At 40.8% G+C, this 18,902-nt stretch overlaps 3 protein-coding genes across 3 annotated transcripts; 1 reads left to right on the forward strand and 2 right to left on the reverse strand.

The window, feature by feature from the left end:
- Positions 1-2,803: 2,803 nt before the first annotated feature.
- On the reverse strand, positions 2,804-5,587 carry si:dkey-33m11.6 (uncharacterized protein LOC555986 homolog). Its single transcript, XM_027023058.2, has 2 exons — positions 4,348-5,587; positions 2,804-3,882 (listed from the first exon to the last, which is right to left on the reverse strand). The coding sequence occupies exons 1-2, from the start codon at positions 4,514-4,516 to the stop codon at positions 3,818-3,820; spliced, it is 234 nt and encodes a 77-aa protein (XP_026878859.1). The 5' UTR covers positions 4,517-5,587; the 3' UTR covers positions 2,804-3,817.
- Positions 5,588-7,075: 1,488 nt separating this feature from the next.
- LOC113585532 (trypsin-3) lies at positions 7,076-9,528 on the reverse strand. Its single transcript, XM_035520596.1, is given in 6 exon segments — positions 7,076-7,146; positions 7,149-7,254; positions 7,358-7,639; positions 7,961-8,103; positions 8,805-8,960; positions 9,474-9,528. Coding segments are annotated over 6 exon segments (813 nt in total).
- A 1,925-nt stretch (positions 9,529-11,453) lies between these two features.
- On the forward strand, positions 11,454-13,760 carry LOC113585528 (trypsin-3-like). The gene is made up of 5 exons (XM_027023057.2): positions 11,454-11,508; positions 11,801-11,951; positions 12,156-12,297; positions 13,095-13,349; positions 13,605-13,760. Exons 1-5 carry the CDS (start codon positions 11,454-11,456, stop codon positions 13,758-13,760), a joined length of 759 nt encoding a protein of 252 aa, XP_026878858.2.
- Positions 13,761-18,902: the final 5,142 nt, after the last annotated feature.

The raw sequence follows: 18,902 nt of genomic DNA on the forward strand, positions 1-18,902 counted from the left end.
TAGCATAAAATATTTTTGAGAAAAGGAAGCAGTTGCTATGCCATTAGTTCAGTTATAATAGACTACGTGAGGCTTAATTGTCTGTTAAATGTGAATCAAAAGGCTCATTCGATTAGCTAATTAGACTTCTATTTGACTAACTAATCTTAGCTAATTAGACATTGAGTTGACTAGTTACTCTAAACAGACTGAAATTAGTAGGGTGTTTTGCCAGTAGAAACTATGTTGGCAGTTATTTTATTCGTGGCTCAGATTAAATTGTTGTTTCCAGTGCATAAGGAATTTAGCAAGCAAATGCTTACAGTATGCGTGACTTAAGAGCTGTCCATCTGGTATATGAGTCCCTGACAGAAGCAATCGTTCTCCAGTAACCCACTGCTAATCCTGCCTTATACCTCTCTTAATAATGCATTCTGTCCTTTATAACACTGATAGATGATATTGCCTTGCTTTTTCCACTACTGAGGCCATTTTCTATAAATTATCATTAAAGAAGGTATTTAGTTAGGAGCACCATGGCTTGTTAGAGGATAATGTGTCCTGTGCAGTTCTTTTTTGACATGTGTCCTTTTGTTTCCAGCACAAGACACTTATTGCCAATGTCAGCATGTAGGACTAAAGCAGCGACCAGTGGTGGCCATCCATCTCAACTGATATCTTTCATCCAGAAGCTTCACTTAGACACTTAGCAGCCATGTAGTTGAAGGCCTGACAGAGACCCCATGTATTGTAAATACAAAGGGACCCCTCAGCGCATTCTGACAATGATATCCATGCAGCAGATTGTGATAGGTCCTCTGGGCACCTATTGTGAAGTTGGGTCGTGCAGTGGCCTATTTGGATAAGGCAAGCATACAGATGCATGCAAATGTAGTTTGAATTATTTTATTCTGAGCACATAAACTATGCAACAATGGAAACTGCCCTAGCCTATATGCAGAGACCCTGCCCTAAGCTCATTTCCAGAGAATGAGAGATTAAACCCTAATAGAATAAGGTACAATCAAGATTTCCATGGACAGTTTCCTGTATGTAAATGTACACACACACACACACACACACACACAATGAAGCATTATGCATTATCCACATGGCTTTTTTTTTTGAAGCCTCTGCACCAAAACCAAAAATGCCTCTCCCTCTCTGAAAACTTCTCTTGTACCCCCACCAACCAAAAACGACTTTGCAGCAGTGAACGGAGCTAAAACCTGTAATGGTTACCATGGAAACAGTCCAGTCAGGCAACAGCATGTCTCTTATCTGGTGTGCATGGGGTACATGCAGAGTGGTTCTATCGCTTCAGACACCAAAAACAACCGCCAGCCCTACAAATATTCACTACACACACTAGATGTCTAATGACTGTTTGACGGTGTAGAAATTACCACTGCTTTATCTCCTCCACAGTACAAAGAAAACATCATGCTCTAGAAATCATATTGTTTAGGTGACAATAACAGATGCATTCAAGCGTACTCAAAATATGAAACACTAGGGTTTAAGGTCTTGCTTTGTGCATCCATGAAAAACTGAATTAAATTCAGAAGGCTGAATTAAGGCTTCAAAAGACTAGCAGTTCAGGAGGGAAAATTCCAACCATTACGTCATATCCTGCGGTCATCGTGCTTTACAGATTGAATCCTAGGAATCCCAGAATTTTCCACCAATTACTTTGGAAACCACCAAAAAGTTTTCTCCTTGGTGTGCTGTGGCCTTTTCCCCAGCAGGCGTTTGCATGAACACGAGTCCTCTCTGTGGGGACGCGCCTATGCATCGCAGTCAGGGAAGCCCCATGCGCCAAACCCAAACAGCATGCAACGAAATGCAAATTCCACACAGTATCTCAATATTTGCATGTCTCTAACACAGTACACCAGTGGGGTGGGAGGGCAGGCAGTGGGGGCAACTTCCCCAGAGCATTATATAAGGAGCTTCTGATGAGAGATAATGCTATTCTTATCTTGATCTTCATACCTCAGTATTCCCTAACTGTAACTTTTCCAGAATACACAAACAGAATGCAAATACTCCTTGCACCCAAATGACCACAGAATACCCCTTTGCCTCCAAGCAAGAAGGACTTTTTATAGCAGTAGCACTATTAGCAGCTCATGCCAGTTTCTGTTCTTTCTTGTATTGAAGCAGTTTCACAGATAAGCTACTAAACAGCATTCAAGGGTCAAATCGTGCTCAAGCCCTGCACTCGCTTGCAAACCCAACAGAACGAGAGTGTAGCCACGTGTCTTTGTGTAAAAATGCATCCCTCTGAACCCTACAGCACTGCAAGACTGGCATAATGCAACTATAGCTAAAAACAGCGTGAACGCTGCTTGAGAGGGGAGAGGAAGGCGCCCTCCTCCTGAATAGAGTGATCCGCTCCCGCTATCCCTACAGCGCAGCCCTCAACGATGCTGCACACAAGGTGCATCTGTTGCCATGGCAGCCCGTCCAGTCCGTGTACTTCGAATGACTGTTAAGCCCAGACTGGTAGGAGTGGCAGCCCCCGAGAAGCTCCACGCCAGTGCACTCCTATGGCTTCTGTGGTTGATATTTTCCCGGACGCGCCATGTGATTTTTGCAATCTCAGTAGACCTGCTTTAAAACGTCTCGCACTGACAAAGGCCTGTCCCGTACCATGAATCATTCAAAGCACGCGGCAGCTACGGAAATGTCACGTCCCCTGGATGTATACACACACATATTTAACCAGGCCAAACAGGGCATTAGAGAGAGAGAGAGAGAGAGAGAGAGAGAGAGAGAGAGAGAGAGAGAAGCATTTGTGACAAAAATGTCTTTCTTTTTTCTGTTTCTCAAAATCTTTAATATTACAGATATTCCCGTAGAAATGTTCTGTGAAGTAAACACAACATTAGCCATTATATCAAGAAGATTCTCTTGAGGTCTTGAGGCTCATCATGCATGACTAAAGTACATCACTAGTATGAAAAAAAGCCCTGTAAACATGAACACCAAATATTAATAAAACTGTGCAAGTGAAGAGAGCACAGAAATACATACTTCTGTCATGATTATTTGGCACACCTACAGTAAATATGTAGTACAATAGTAATGCAACAGAAATGTTTCCATTTTTGAACTTCACATACCTGATCTAACCCATGTCATCTTAGAAACATCAAATATATGTATGAAATTACCATAACGGAGGGGGTAGACCATGGTAATCCCTTAGTCAAGCTACATCCAAAAAACATAAATCATAAAGAAAATCTCGGCCATTTTTCTCTGCCATTCTCTATAAAATATTTTTGCTGAGACCTCCAACACTGCGAAAACAAAACAAAAAAAAGAAATGTATCCAAAGATTTAATAAATAGCCTTTTATCTTAAATACATCGTGAATCCCTTTTGAAATTCACTGTGGAAGAGAAGTCGACGTTGCTATTTTACCATTAACATCAACAGCCACAGTTAGTAACCAAGCTAACTGTGCATCATATTAGAGCAAGGGGTGGGGTAGGGGATACTGGTCTGATGTTAATGGTATAATTCGCTCAGTCTCTCTAATTGCTTCATTACATCCCGGTAGGACAGGCCAGGCTCATTTACGAGATCAGCTTCTGTCATTGCACATAGCTCGGGTGGAGTTTGGAAAACACAGTATTCCTTCACGTTCCTGGGCCCTTCCTCTAGATTTCCCACATACGCCCACTGCAACGTCCTTCAGCAATCCCTGTTTAATGGAGATAGGGAGTTGGAGAGCAAGTGTGAAGTGCTTTGTTGCCAGATGGGAGAGAGTGCTTCTTTACAATGTCTTTGGATATACACATCAAATGTTAAGTGTCTTTGGATCCATTCATGCTGATGAGGACGACTTGTCTGTGTTCTTCTCCAGTGCTTCAGCGTCATTGTCTTCTTCAACTGTTAATGGGTGGAGAGAAGAAAGGTTCATGTGGGTCGAATGTGACATGTTGTATGTTAACCCCCCCCCCCCCAACACGCACATACGGACACAGGGTTTAAAGGTGCATTTTACTGTAAAGCGTCTCTCGTGTACAGCCAAAAGCTGCGCAATGCTTCAATGTCACCACATCACATTTTTTAAAATATCTGTCACCGACAAGCGTTCGGAGAGGATGCAGGCATTGTGTTTAAACCGAGAGGTCTTAAATATAAATGGCGCGTGCAATGTGTGCGGCAGTGTTTTAAATCTGCGCCAAAAAAAAATCAGTTTTTTAAATCTGCGCCAAAACGATTTTTCCTTTGGCTACAAATGAAACAAAACCATGAGGTGGTGACATGGGGCGCAACGCGATCGTATAATACCATTTGCGTCTGTAAAGGCAATTTGCTTTTGACAAACAATAAACAAAGGATTTCTGATACCTCTTTTGCTTCTCCCAATTTGCCCGAGCTTTGGTGGTCGCTTATTCTGGTTACCACTGAAAAAGTTGTTGGTGTCTTGCAGGCGACAGGTGAAGGAAAGGTGTTCTTCGTCCCCGTCGTTGCCATAATGAGTCATATTTTCCTCGTTGTATGGCAAGACCTCCGACATGCTGAAAGAACTAAGCAGCCGCGCAAAATGTAGCTACTGTACTGCTCTTGCGACAGAGGGAAAAATGGAGAAAGCGAAATGAATCCGCGAGCTGACGGCAAGCCCTGTGCGAAGGCGCCTGTTTACCCGTATCGCACGTGTCTCAGCAAGTGGACGTCTAAAACGCGGCGCAGATGCATGCAATCTCCAGCTCCCGCTGGCAGGCTGTCGAATTATTCAAATTTCCTTGAGTTTTCCCCAAACCACGGAACTCTGGAAAGTGGCGCGTACAATTGCGGAGGTAATGCGCTCAGCTTCTGGCGGCAGAAACGTCGCGTGGAAAACCTGAGAAATGAATGCAAAATTGGGAGGCGATGCAAAACAAAGGTCCCCGCGAGACCTGATGGAGAAAGCACGTCATTGGCGCTGCATCTTCCTGGTACAGCAGCACGAGCGAATGGGGCTGTGTGCTAGGATTTTTATTCAGCCCTTTCAATGCAGTAATCACGATGTCGATCTTGGGAATTTTGCAGCATCATTTTTCCCCTAAATGTACTAGATTTGTTCTTTAAAAGCAGAGGAAATATAACCGACGGACTTAAATTAGTTAAATATGAGAGATTATTGGTGTCTATTCATGGAGGCTATTTAATCTCTCCATGGTGTTTTCGTCAAGTCTCTACCAGTCCATATTTCTTTGTTTGTTTGTTTTTGTGGTGTTTTTGTATCCTAAATCTTATTCACCATTTCCCTTTCATAGCCTTTGTCTTTAGCTTTAAAAAGTTGGTTCTGGTCTGCACGGCGCCGGCACCCAGTGAACCATTAAACGCAGGTGAATGGGAAAAGACGCACTTTAAGCCGCAGGGGCCTGTGATAAAGGTTGTCCTTTTTCGACACGATAAGTGATGAAGCCCCTGAACTTACGCTCACGTGGGCACGCGCGAGCGAAGAGAGCTGTGTACAGTCATTTCACGTCTTGCTGGTTTGCAGGTTCTCAGCACATTTGTTATACTCTTAACCGTGCACTGCGTTCAGCAAGACTGGAATTGCTCACCCGGCAACGTGCAGCGGGAGCCGTGGGACCAGAGGCAAAATGAAGTGAGCTCTGTTGTGGTTGTTTGTGGGTTGTTTTGTCTGTCTGCGCCATAGCAAGGGAAGATAAGATGTAAGCTCACGACCAAATCAGCGGGGAGTTGCTTGTGCATTTTTGTTTGTTTGTTTGTTTTGTTTCTGCTTCTGCCTTAACAGGAATTTATTTCTGCTGTGTGCAAGGATGGAGCTTTACACTGTGCAGTCCAACATGGAGAAAAGGGAAAACCTCAAGTCGTTTGCTGTGGAACTGACCAGTTTGGGGACAAAATCAGTGACTTGTACTGTATCACAGGCCGTGTGGTCTAGATGAAAAAAAAATGTATAGAAATGAAAAGAACAACAGTCGGAGGGAGGGAGGGAGGGAGGGAGAGAGCGAGAGAGAGAGAGAGAGAGAGCAGAAATGCTGTTCATAAATGTATTCCCGGAGAAGCAGACAGGAGCACGATTACACTCTACACTGCTGCAGTGGTTGCCTGACAGATATGCTCTCCTCTCACTCACCCAACAGCACAGTTTCTGTACTGATAGGAGGACAGTGGGGAGTATATTGGGGGTATATTCCGTTATCTGACTTCCTGACACCTGCTTTACTCAATATATGAGTGATCAGATTATATGTTAAACAATCATTGATCATGCAATCACTGATGCCTAAATTGCATGCTCACACTAAAGTACCAAAAGCTGCAATGAAGCTGACGTGAATTAATCAATGAAGCTTTTACAAGAAGAAACTACTAAGGCAAATGGTTTATAGGTCATATTAACCACCAAGTAACCACAAAACAAAACACAGCAGAATCCTAGTGGATCCATCTTTGCATTGAATCATAAACTTGCCAAAGCCTGTTGTTTTTAATTATGTGTTGAGGCACTGAATGGTTTTCAACTTTCTGGAAAAACGAAAGTTATAAAAATTGCTTTGTGAACTGTGGAGATAAACTGGTGTGAAAAGTTGGTCACAGTTCATAGACTATCACACTACTATCACTTTACATTGTGGTATCAGGTGTGGACAGTGAAACTAAAAACTCCTTACTGTTGCCAACTTCATTGAAAATGATGTGCTGACACACCTAATCCTATTGGACTTACAGACATCCAATGCGACTGAAGGGCCATGCAAGTTTTTTATTAGTCATGTCATTCTGTTTTGCTCCAAAACCTCCACATTGTTTTTCTTTTTAGTGTTTCACATGCCCCCAATATCTGGTGGCATAGAAAGAAAAAAAAAATCATCTCAAAAGCATCACACAAGATCCTATTTATTGAACTTGAAATTCATCCACTTTAAAAGTTTGTGACTTGTTTTACATTTAGGCTTAGTGGCCTTTATTTTGAAGAGTTTGTGTTAACTTTTAATAGTGTACTTTAGATCCTTTTTTTAAACAGCTATGACAAAAATTCTGTGCCTATAATTTGATGTTTTATATTGATACGATTTCTATATTGATTTTTATATTGATGTTTATCTAGACTGAAGCATATCTAAAGCTTCCTGTACTTGCGACATCTTCTGACAGCACTGTAGATGTTCTGGTCGATCCACCTGCGGAACGGGACACGGCGGTGTACACTCCCAGAAACCCGGAGTCTCCACAACCATTGCCCCAGGAGACCAGGCCATAGACTCGCCCGTCACACACCAGCGGCACACCTGAGTCCCCCTGGAATACACAGATACAACAAAGGCATCAGGGGCTAAAGGACCACGGTGAGGCTACGAAGTGTAGTGGGAAAGGAGTCTCGAAGGTCGTCAGTTGTCTTTACCGAATAACACGAACCCTTGCGTGCATCTTCGCCTCCAGTACCGTCCCCGGCACAGATCATGTTGGACGTAATATTCCCGTCGAAGGACCTGCTGCCATTACACTTGGCTGTGGAAAGGATGCGCAGGTTGAGTGTGCGCAGGGCAGGGGGGATCTCGGCCCTGCTCTGCCTGGGGGAGCCCCATCCTGATACCCGGGACACTTGCCCAGGTAGCACGGCCGTATTCTGTTTGGGGAGGGGCGCCAGGGAGGCGTATCCGCTGAGCTCTATTGGAGCCCAGAGCTAAGGCACATGCAGAAAGGAAATAGAGAAAAGAACTGGGTAGCTGGCTTATTCTTGGGACATTAATCCATGCATAGAGTAATATTTACACTGGCATGTGAATCCATTTACGTGAAACATGCACAGTTGGTTATTTAATTTAAGGGGTTATTCCATTTGTACATATAGGGTACCAGTATTTCACATGTATTATGATCACTACTAAAATGCCTTATATACTTTAGAGTAATTTAAACGATAATGTATTTGTAATGAACTTCTAAAAACACATCTAAACATAGGCACTTGCCTACAGAAAACTACATATTAAAAAGGCATTACCTTAATAAACATGATGTCTGCGTTATTGGTGCTCTTGTTGTATAACGGGTGAGGTACGAGGGAATGTGGTTTAGAATACTGCTCTGTCCCTTCATACACACCCAGCGTATGATCTCCAGCCACTATCATCATGTAGTCCAGCCTGAGATTCAGACGTCTATCTCTCAATAAATAGTAAATGAGCATCACACCACACAAGCTCAGTTCAGACTCCATTCAGTTCAAATACTCGGTTCAGATTCTATAGAAGAGCGTCTGTCCTCCCTTTACCTGGGAATCAGGTATGATTGCACAGTGATCAGTTGTAAACATTGTTCTATTAAACGCAGATGGTCAGAAAATGAGGACTGGATTCACTTTCAAATAGCAGATTTCACTATCACTTTGTCTTATAGATAAAAACTTAAATCTGAACTCATTAAGCTCATTATATTGCCCACAAGTGAATCATACTGCAATACTAGAAGGGAAGTATTTGTGTTTATTTAATTGGTTATTTAATTGCTTTTTTCTAGCACACTTATACAATACGTGTGTTTTACTGAAGTATCAGGTACTGTCATGCACGCCACTGGCGCCACTTCAGACTGACAGCGGCCGTGTGGGCTGGATCCGAGGCAAAGAAAGGGATTCATAATGGTAGATAAGCATGTATGCCAACAGTGAAACACAGTACTGACGATTCAAGGTCAACCTCTTTGGGGTGTGCCTGTGTCCTCTGCTTTTTGGTTATTGCTTCACCAAAAGACTTGTCTTTTCCCTGCTTTTCATTCACTCAAACACCTCCGAAATGATGTGGCATCATTTTTTACATAAAGCAGAGAAAAATAAAAGCAGACTTATCCTATATTACAGTGTGCGGCAGTAAGCACCCAGAACTTGTGCACCAGGGATCCTCCACAGAAATGCTGGGTCTTGGAGGTTTGCAAAGACACGATGTATCTGAATGAATTTGGTTTTGCCGCATAGTTGGCAGTTATTCGGCTCTGAATAAAATCACCTGGTAGGAAACATGAACAGATCACTCAATATATAAACAAAGACCCATCAGCGATCACAGAAGGTTTCTGTGGGACATAAGAGGAAAAAGGAAAAAAGCCCAGTGACATTTTTGTCCGCTGTCTGTTGAGAAACGTCAACAGACGTGCAAATCATTGTCATTCTCTTTGAGAACTTAAAGTTTCAAAGTGTCTCTGTTCCACAGAGGTCATCTCTGAGCCTGGGTCTTCAACAGCAAGAACTTACGGGACAGCACCTAACTTGACAGTGCGAACCCACGTCACGTTATAGTGCAGACAGGAAGATGAAGTGCATGATGATGGAATGGAAAAAATCCAAGAAACATAAGGAGATAAAAATCATTCACGCCTACATTTTTACAATGAACAACCTACAGAAAGGTCAAAGCAAAGTACAACCATTTTAGTTTGACAATTAAAAACTAAACCAGATTACCACAGTAGTTTTATAAAGTCAAAACAAGCACTTTTAAGATCATCAGAAATATACTCACAGTTGGCAAAAAACACAGTCAGGACCACCAAGGACCAAGACAGTATCCAGGCCATGATGAGGGTAGTGAATGCAGGAGACATGGAATATTAGCATGGATAAACTAAAACCCTCCTCATCTCTGAGAGGAAACTGCATAAACAGTTGTCCTCTAGTGTCTGATGCTCTGATCTCAGTTTCCATGGGCACCCTAAGAGGGAACGATTCACAATTCATAAGAAGGCATATTCAACTCCCCTATCCTCTCCTAGGACATAAGTCTCACATTGTTAGCCTGATATGAAACACTATACACGCTGACATGGAAACGCCTAATCAGACATTCTGATGAATGCACATTACTGATTTTGTAATTAGTCGTTTTGATTTAGTAGTTTTCTGTGCTTCATTATTTGTGCAGAATTTTTGTACTGGAGTAAAGTGTAAACTGAAAAAGAGTTTTGTAGAACTTAACATACAGTATGTAGAGTAATCATATAATAATCTCTAGCATTAGATGTTCTAAAACATGACAGTTTGATTACATCTGTAATAAACACTTAAACGTTATTTTTAATAAATCTTCATTTAATTTGGTTGTAAATTCAAATGGACCTGCCTTCACTTAAACATTGCTAATGTTAATCATTGCAGTGTTGTTATACATTCACTCCACATCTTAAAGAAAACGGGGACTATAAGGATATGGAAACAGGGACAGGGGTTATTACAGGGACATGAGTGCAGTGGGGGGGATTACAGGGGCTAGAGTGCAGTGGGGGATTACAGGGGCATGAGTGCAGTGGGGGATTACAGGGGCCAGAGTGCAGAGTGAGGTTACAGGGCATGGGTATAGTGGGGTGAATACAGGGGTATGTAGGTGCAGTTGGGGGATTACAGGGGCATGAGTGCAGTGGGGGATTATAGGGGCCAGAGTGCAGAGTGAGGTTACAGGGCATGGGTGCAGTGGGGTGAATACAGGGGTATGTAGGTGCAGTTTGGGGATTACAGGGGCATGGGTGCAGTTGTGCTATACTAGTTGTACTAAATCTGGACTCCGTATTCAAATGCGATCCTGGATTTTGTAATAATTGGCCGTTCACTGACGGTTTGTATAGCTAGTTGGATACTTTATGTAGATACTTGGTCACAGGCCATCAGATCTGAATCATAGATAATGGAAGGATGGAAGATATGTATGGCCTGAACCTCGTGGACTGGAAGTCACCTCTGCAACGACATCTAGGCCTATTGTTTAACTAGAGACTGTGGATAATTTAGAAGGCACTGGTTAAATTAATCTTTATTGTACTGCTGAAATGACCTCAGACAGCATCATAGATCAGAATGGTATAACTTTTAAGGAAATAATTGCCTTATTATATAATAATTTTTTATTCTTTATAACTAGAAAAAATTTCTCTCTGACTTCATGGCAGTTTATATTTCAGTGACATAATATTCCCTTTCCCACATGATCTTACTGTACTGGATATATACTGCCTGTTAATATCTCATCCAACTCCTGGACACATTACTGCCTCCATTGGTATTGAAGAGGAGTCCACTCCTATTAAAATGTACTGAAATATGTCGGGCAGGGCCAAACAGTTCCTCGCATTCATCTCTGTCTGGGTTGAAGAAACAATAGAGACAACAAGTTGTCATACCTAAGGGACAGATGTGATTACACTATAAAAAGCCAAGACATGGTTCCCAGGGTCACCAATGCTGGAGCACACCTGTTAGATTATTACAGATCTGACCTGCGCCCGCCTAAGTGAGTATTAATGTTGTAATGTTTATTATTGTTCATTTTATGATGGAATATAAAATAACAAAAACTGGGATGTTGGGATACCTGAATCAGTGAACTATTACCCCCTCACACGCTTGAAACAGTTAAGGCTTTATGAGATAGACGTCGTAAAGCTACAGTTTGGGAGCTACCATTGAGTTGAATACAACTTTATATGTGTACTATTGTGTTTCAGTTTTTAACATGAGGAAATGTGTTGAATATTCTCTTCTTCTTCTTGCCGTTTTATTTACTCAAGGTAAAGTTTCTAAACATTGGTCTCATATTATATGCATTTAAATGTACTGAAAGCAGAATGAAATGTGTATTTAATAATAAAATGTTTAATAATATTAAACAACCGAACCATATCATTTCCGATCAGTCAGACCTTGTTTGCAAAATGCCAAATATTTTTTTAACGTTTTTACACAGAACGCAGACTTTAATTTATTTGCAAGTTAATTTACTTAGACTCTAAATACAACTTAGAATATATTCAGATTTTCTCCCTTCTAATTTTCTCCATACATTTTCTTATTTTTTCACAGGGTTACTGCAGCAGAGAATCATCGGCGGACAGGAGGTAGTGCCCAATTCTATTAAATATCAGGCGTCCTTACAATTCAACGGCAATCACTACTGCGGGGGCACCCTCATAAGTGCCCAGTGGGTGGTGTCTGCCGCCCACTGCTGGAAGCCGTGAGTACTGCATCCATGTTACATCAATTTTAGCGCAGCTGATTTATACGTAGCCAATTTATAATATTACCCTTCATAAGAAAACGAAAGCTATCTTGAAACGGAAACATCTAATTAACACTTCTATTACACATATGATGTAGGATTAATAGAAAATACTGTAAAATGAATGTGACGTATGAATCCTGCGTTTTTGGTGCACAGAAATTATTTGACCAAAGTAGTGCTGGGTGCACACGATTTAACCATGAAGGATGGAACAGAGCAGGAGTTCAGCATCACCAAAGCTTTCATCTACTACATGTACAACTATAGAACATTTGATAGTGACATCATGCTCCTGAAAGTAAGTTAAACCAAAGGAAATTATTAGTAATTGATGGCCGAGGCTTTGAGCCAGTTCGTGTGTGATCAGTTGTTGAACAGAGAATAAAGCTTTACACTGAATAATGATGGCATGCTTCCAGTATAAAGTACCCAGAAAACCAGAAATATTTATTTAAATGTAGCTGCTAAACTGGTCTCCACATTCAAATGCGACCCTGGGTTTTGTAATAACTGGCAGTTCACTGATGGTTTATGTAGCTAGTCAAAAACTTTATGTAGATACTTGGTCACAGACCATCAGACCTGAATCATAGATAATGGAAGGATGGAAGATATGTATGGTCTGAACCTCGTGGACTGTAAATGTAATAACTCTGCACTGACCGTTTAATTAACTATCAGTGATTACGCAATATTGTACTGGCTTTGGATTTAAGGACTATGGTTCCACTGTCCAGACCATACCTGAGCTTCCAGGACTGAGCACTGATTGCCCAGCTCAGTGTGCTGAGTGCTGGAATGGCCCTGAACTGTTGTGTGTCTGGCAGTGGGAGCTCAGTGGTTTAGGTACTTGACTTTTAATCCGAAGGTTGCTGGTTCAAGCCCTGCCACTGTTGGGCCTCTGAGCAAGGCCTTTAACCTTCAATTGCTCAAGTTGTACTCAGTCATAATTGTAAGTTGCTTTGAATAAAAGTGTCAGATAAATGTCTATTGGTTCTTGGGGCGTGTGTTGTTGTTGTTGTTTTTTTCAGCGATGGGTTCAGTCCTTCCTAAGTGTCTCTGCGCTCTGCTTTCATGTGTTACCTTGTGGGTCAGTTCGACCGTCCCGCTGAACTGAACGACTACGTGCAGCCTGCTATGCTGGCGAGCCCGAGCGGCCTGCCGCTGTCTGCAGGTGCCACGTGCACGGTGAGCGGCTGGGGGATCATGCAGCTGTTCTCCTACTACCTGTCGCCTGTGCTCCGGGCTGTCGACGTGGAGGTCATCAGCTGCCAGACGTACTACACCTACAGGACCTCCAATAACATGATATGCGCTGGCTCTCCCCTGGGGGGGAAAGACTCCTGCCAGGTGAGTCAGGGTTAATGTCCTAGATCGAGAAGTTCACGATTCATGCTGGCGTGGCATATAGACTACCGCCTGCAGAACCTGTGTTTGTTTTAAAAACAATCAAACAAACAAAAAGCAAAACTTACTGGCTAGTATTAGCATTTATAGAAGCTAAAACAATATTATAAAAGCCAACTCTGAGCATGCGTCAAGCTTGCCCAGGCCTCATTGAAACTACAGGCAACGTGACATTCATTCCACTGTCTTTCGCCCCAGGGTGACTCCGGGGGCCCCCTTGTGTGTAACGGTTATTTAGAAGGTATCGTCTCCTGGGGCATCAGCTGTGCCAACCCCTACTACCCTGGGGTCTACACCAAAGTCCGGAACTTCAACCAGTGGATCGGCTGGATCATCAGCAGCAACAGTAACTAGTCTGTTTTAGCCGCAAAAACAAAACGATATCAGCCGGATGTCCGACAGCAAGCTACAAACTTTTTAAAAAGCAGCAAGGCCTTGTAAAATGACCAACTTGTAAGCCACTGAACCTTTGTCAAGGTTTCACTTGAGAGTGAAATAAAAGGGTAATAATTCTCAAGAGAGAAGGGGGAGGGGGGTGGGTTGTTCTTCTTAACAATCTTAAAAATGCGTTAGGATTCGTCACTTTGCATAGTAGCTGCACAAGTTGCAATGGGGGTGTAAACGGGGGCAAATTCACAGTCAAAGTCACCGAGCTAAACTGCCAGAATGTCACGCATGTAGGAATACGGGACACACTACAGAACAGAGCGAGGGACCCGAAAGTGATACGGCCCCACCAAGGACTTGCAAACTGAAGCAAAAACCAATTTGGTTTAAGTCCAAAATGCTCCTGTTCAATTTAACACTGTTGTTGCTCCGTGCATGCTGTAATTACTCTGAACACCTTATGAAGAGAGTGTTAGGCAAATAATAGATTATGCAAGTGGTCACTTAAGAAACCGAGAGGGGAGTTGAGTTCCTGTTCGGCATGTGGCAGCCTCTGATGACAGGTGTCTAAAAACAAGCGGGCCACTGTACAGACCTGCCGGAGATATAGAAAATGACATAGGCTACGTTAATTAGATAGTTTGAAAGCAAACCTATGGATAAACTTTAACTGGAAGTCTGGAAGTGGCAGCAGTTGTAGTGGACTGTTCGCGGTTAATATTATCGCATGCGCTTGCTTTTTCTGCAGGCTGCTGTTGAGTTTTATTAATACTGCAGGACGCAAGTTACTTTTAACAATTGTAACTATTTCGTTTATATAGTACACGTTACCGTTTACTCGTTTCAGTTCATTCCAGTTCAGTTTGGGGCATTCACTAATTGGATTTAATTCTCTGCAACTACTTTAAATTAACTGCATCAGAAGATTGACTCGTGCAACGTTTTTTAGACTTTTAATGTGGATTCCGCAGTGAGCCGATCTTTTAGGTGATCTGGGTCATCTGTTTTTTCAGAGGACCTACAAATACTAGAATATCTAAAGGGAGATATCTGTAAGATATTTAATTACTTGTTGGAATGTCAATCACCACTAAACGTGTTTACAAAATAAAGAAGAAAATTAGACCATCCATCACAATGAGTTTTCACAATAATCAAATAAAAGTTTTTCACTTGCCTGTCACTTAGCCTAATATTAAAATGATTTAAAAATATAATAAATGAAACCAGCACAAGCTTACTTTAATCATGGCTTTAATAATTACACTGATGGTCTTGATGAAGTAAACATATACTGATAACACATCCTTTTAAATAAGTCATTATCTACCACTGTGGCTTATGTCCCAGAACAAAGCTTGCTATGATCTAAACTCGAGCTACTCTTACCGTCTCAAGCATTGTACTAACATTAGAGCTAACTGTGGGCTAGAGTCGTCCTCCCAACAGAACAATAAATTAGCTTTAAAAAAAATGTAAACTGTTTGCATTTCCATAAATGCTTCAAACCACACTTCCTGTCAGGTTTAGGTCTCGATTGGTGATGGTGCGGTGATGTCTTGTAAAGCCGAGTCGTGTTTGCGTAGTCCCTCCAAGAAATTGTTTTTAGACAGATGACCTGACGACTGAGAGAGACTTCTTAACTAGGGCAACAATGATATTCACCTGCAGTCTTACACACGTCTTAGCTGTTATTCTCTGTTTCTGTTTCTGGTCAAACTGGTTTGGTTTAGTTTACTATTATTATTATTATTATTATTATTATGTATCTTCACCACTGTGAATATCTAGTGCACCTATGAAACAATGTCTGTGACAATATGAGACAAATCACATGGGACAAATAGAATAGACACAGAATTAAATTTGTAATACCAGCTCTGTGTCTTCATACATGCAAAGAGTGTAGTCTGTATCCACTGCCACTGCGTGACTCATCTTATAGGTTGTGTACTTGTTGACTTATACAATACGTGTGTTTTACTGAAGTATCAGGTACTGTCATGCACGCCACTGGCGCCACTTCAGACTGACAGCGGCCGTGTGGGCTGGATCCGAGGCAAAGAAAGGGATTCATAATGGTAGATAAGCATGTATGCCAACAGTGAAACACAGTACTGACGATTCAAGGTCAACCTCTTTGGGGTGTGCCTGTGGCCTCTGCTTTTTGGTTATTGCTTCACCAAAAGACTTGTCTTTTCCCTGCTTTTCATTCACTCAAACACCTCTGAAATGATGTGGCATAATTTTTTACATAAAGCAGAGAAAAATAAAAGCAGACTTACCCTATATTACAGTGTGTGGCAGTAAGCACCCAGAACTTGTGCACCAGGGATCCTCCACAGAAATGCTGGGTCTTGGAGGTTTGCAAAGACACGATGTATCTGAATGAATTTGGCATGGCTGAATAGCAATTATGCAAAATCTTGACCTGCTAGGAAAATTGGCCAGCTCACTCAAAATGTAAAGAAAGATAAGGATCACAGAAGGTCTCTGAGGCATATAAGGGGGAAAAAACATCTAAAGGAAAGTACAATATTATTTTTGCCTGCTGTCTGTCAAGAAACTTGAGTACGAAAACAGGTTGAATACAAAACACGTCAAAAGAAGCGAGTCATTGTCCTTCTCTTTGGGAACTGAAATCTTCAGAGAGTCCCTGGCCCACAGAGGTCATCTCTGAATCTGTGTAATCTTAAACATCTTGAACCTATGGGACAGCACCTAACTTAACAACCTAAGTTGCAAAATCACTTCATGTTGTTGTGCAGACGGGAATATGAAGCAAATAAATGTATCTACGTTACTGAAAAAATCTACAATAAATCCATAAAAATTATTTACCCCACACGATCATTTAGCCTACACAATACAGACACTGTGGAGATAAAAGTCCTAATACAAAAATTACAATAGAAAAAAAAAAAATCAAACCACCATAGGTCCAACCCATAGTTCCAATCACACCAACCTACCGTCTACAGTTAGCTAAGAAGAGAGTCAGAACCACCAAGAACTGGAAGAGCAGACAGGCCATGATGAGGTAAAGTAAGTAAATACAGGAGACATGAAGTGTTAGTCTGTCTAAACCTCTTCTAAATCCCTCCTCATTTCTGAGAGAAAACTGCAAATGCAACTGTATCTCAGTTTCCAAAGGTTCAGTTCCAGTTTCTGTAGGCTGTTCAATAGGCAGCAATTCCCTTTCTTCTCCACACCTGTGTTCCACAGCACTTTCCTCTTTAACCGTCCTGGAAAAAGGTAATGCTCATAATTTATATCCAAATAAAAGAACCATATATGAGAGAGCTGATTTTGAAATATTTGTTCAGAACACACAGACGTAATGCTTAATCTACATTTTTATGATGTGTATGTAGTGTTTCTGATTTAGTAACGATTCTGTATTTCATTGCTTAAGCAGAATTGTCTTACTGAGGTAAAGTGCATGAAAGTATCTTGACATAAAAAACAGCAGTGACACCTGTTCTTTCTTCACAATAGATCTACCAGGCGTGTGCAGGAGAAATATGGTCTGCAGTTATCCTTCTGATAGTCCAAAAGGGGTTGACAGTCCAGAAGGGGTTGATAGTCCAGAAGGGGCTGCTATAAATTATTGGGTAGGCATGCCTAATTTTTTCTACACAATGTATATTGACATGTGTGCATGTAAATAAGGGTACATTTGAGGCCCTAATATATACTGTTTTTGTGTTTGAACTAAAGAAATTATTCTTGTCATTTACTGGCATTCTTGTCATTCGCTGGCATTAACTGGTATACATGTATTGTATGTTTACATATACTCCACATTCTAAAGAAAAGGTACCTGTGAAGAAATTGTTTTCAAGTTATTGTGCCACACATTGTTGAATCTAATCTGCATTGCCTTCTTTATGATGGTGTGATGTCTGTGGTTTAATAGCTACACTTTAGCACTCAGTAAGGACGAGAGACAGAGAGAGAGAGAGAGAGAGAGAGAGAGAGAGACAGAGAGAGAGAGAGTTCTTGTATCAGTTTATCTATCAGCCCAGAGGAGAAAGCAGAACAATGCAGGATAATGTATACCCATTCTAGAGCCCTCCTTGAAGAGCTCGGGAGCTCTGGAGGGACATTGGCCCAGAGAGAGTTTTAACTACCGATACATCTCTGCGTCAAAATCTACTTAGACCTATTATTCAACTACAGACTATGTATCAGATAGAAGCAACTGGTTAAATTATTTTGCATTGATAATAATTTGTATTGATTTCTGAAATGATGTCACATACCATCATAGATAACATCAATAGGTTATTTATATCTATTTATAAATCCCTTGTTGAAACAGTTCTGAACTGTAATATCACATCCTGGTATTACTCCCTGCCAAGAGCAAGTGCAGATTAGAACAGGTTATTAGGTGGGCTGTCAACAGGAACGCTAATGCTATAATACAAGACCCTACACATCCTGTTTACTGTTCCTTACAGTTGTTGCCATAAGATCACTACTATAAATGTCCTCCGATTAAAACAAATGTTCTTAGAAAGTCTTTTATTCCAATGGATATAAATTGTCTTAATTTGTAAGTAGTGAAATATTTTAAAGGAGATGAATGTTGTCAAGACAAATTTCTGTCAGGTATTGATCAACAATAAAGTTTTAAATTTGAATCTGACCTTATAAGTATCGACATTAAATAATAAATATGTAGCTTTTCATTTATCATAACTGTAAAATTATATATATATATATATATATATATATATATATATATATATATATATATATATATATATATATATATACACACACATACATACATACATATATATATATATATATATATATATATATATAATTTTACATATATATATATATATATATATATATATATATATATATATATATATATATATATATAAAACAAACATAACTATAACAAAATGGGAGTTTATATTTCCTCAAACCCACTATCATCCCCTGACGTGATATTCTTTTCACTAGGACTATACAGCTTTGCCTAACAAATTAGCTTATTGTACAACCTGTTAATACCTCTTCTTATTCCTGAACACAGTACACAGAAGCCTTGATAGTGATTGAACAAAAGGAGTCCACTGCTATTGAAAC

This window comes from Electrophorus electricus, chromosome 20, assembly GCF_013358815.1.
Source record: "Electrophorus electricus isolate fEleEle1 chromosome 20, fEleEle1.pri, whole genome shotgun sequence".
Classification (NCBI taxonomy): Eukaryota; Metazoa; Chordata; class Actinopteri; order Gymnotiformes; family Gymnotidae; genus Electrophorus; species Electrophorus electricus.

Excerpts from the sequence above, each read along its gene's own strand:
- si:dkey-33m11.6 (XM_027023058.2), bottom strand. The coding sequence starts at position 4,516 with ATGTCGGAGGTCTTGCCATACAACGAGGAAAATATGACTCATTATGGC. Across the intron at positions 3,883-4,347 it reads AATTGGGAGAAGCAAAAGAG|TTGAAGAAGACAATGACGCT; the intron begins GTATCAGAAATC and ends ACCCATTAACAG.
- LOC113585528 (XM_027023057.2), top strand. The coding sequence starts at position 11,454 with ATGAGGAAATGTGTTGAATATTCTCTTCTTCTTCTTGCCGTTTTATTT. Across the intron at positions 11,509-11,800 it reads TGCCGTTTTATTTACTCAAG|GGTTACTGCAGCAGAGAATC; the intron begins GTAAAGTTTCTA and ends ATTTTTTCACAG. Across the intron at positions 13,350-13,604 it reads GGGGGAAAGACTCCTGCCAG|GGTGACTCCGGGGGCCCCCT; the intron begins GTGAGTCAGGGT and ends CTTTCGCCCCAG.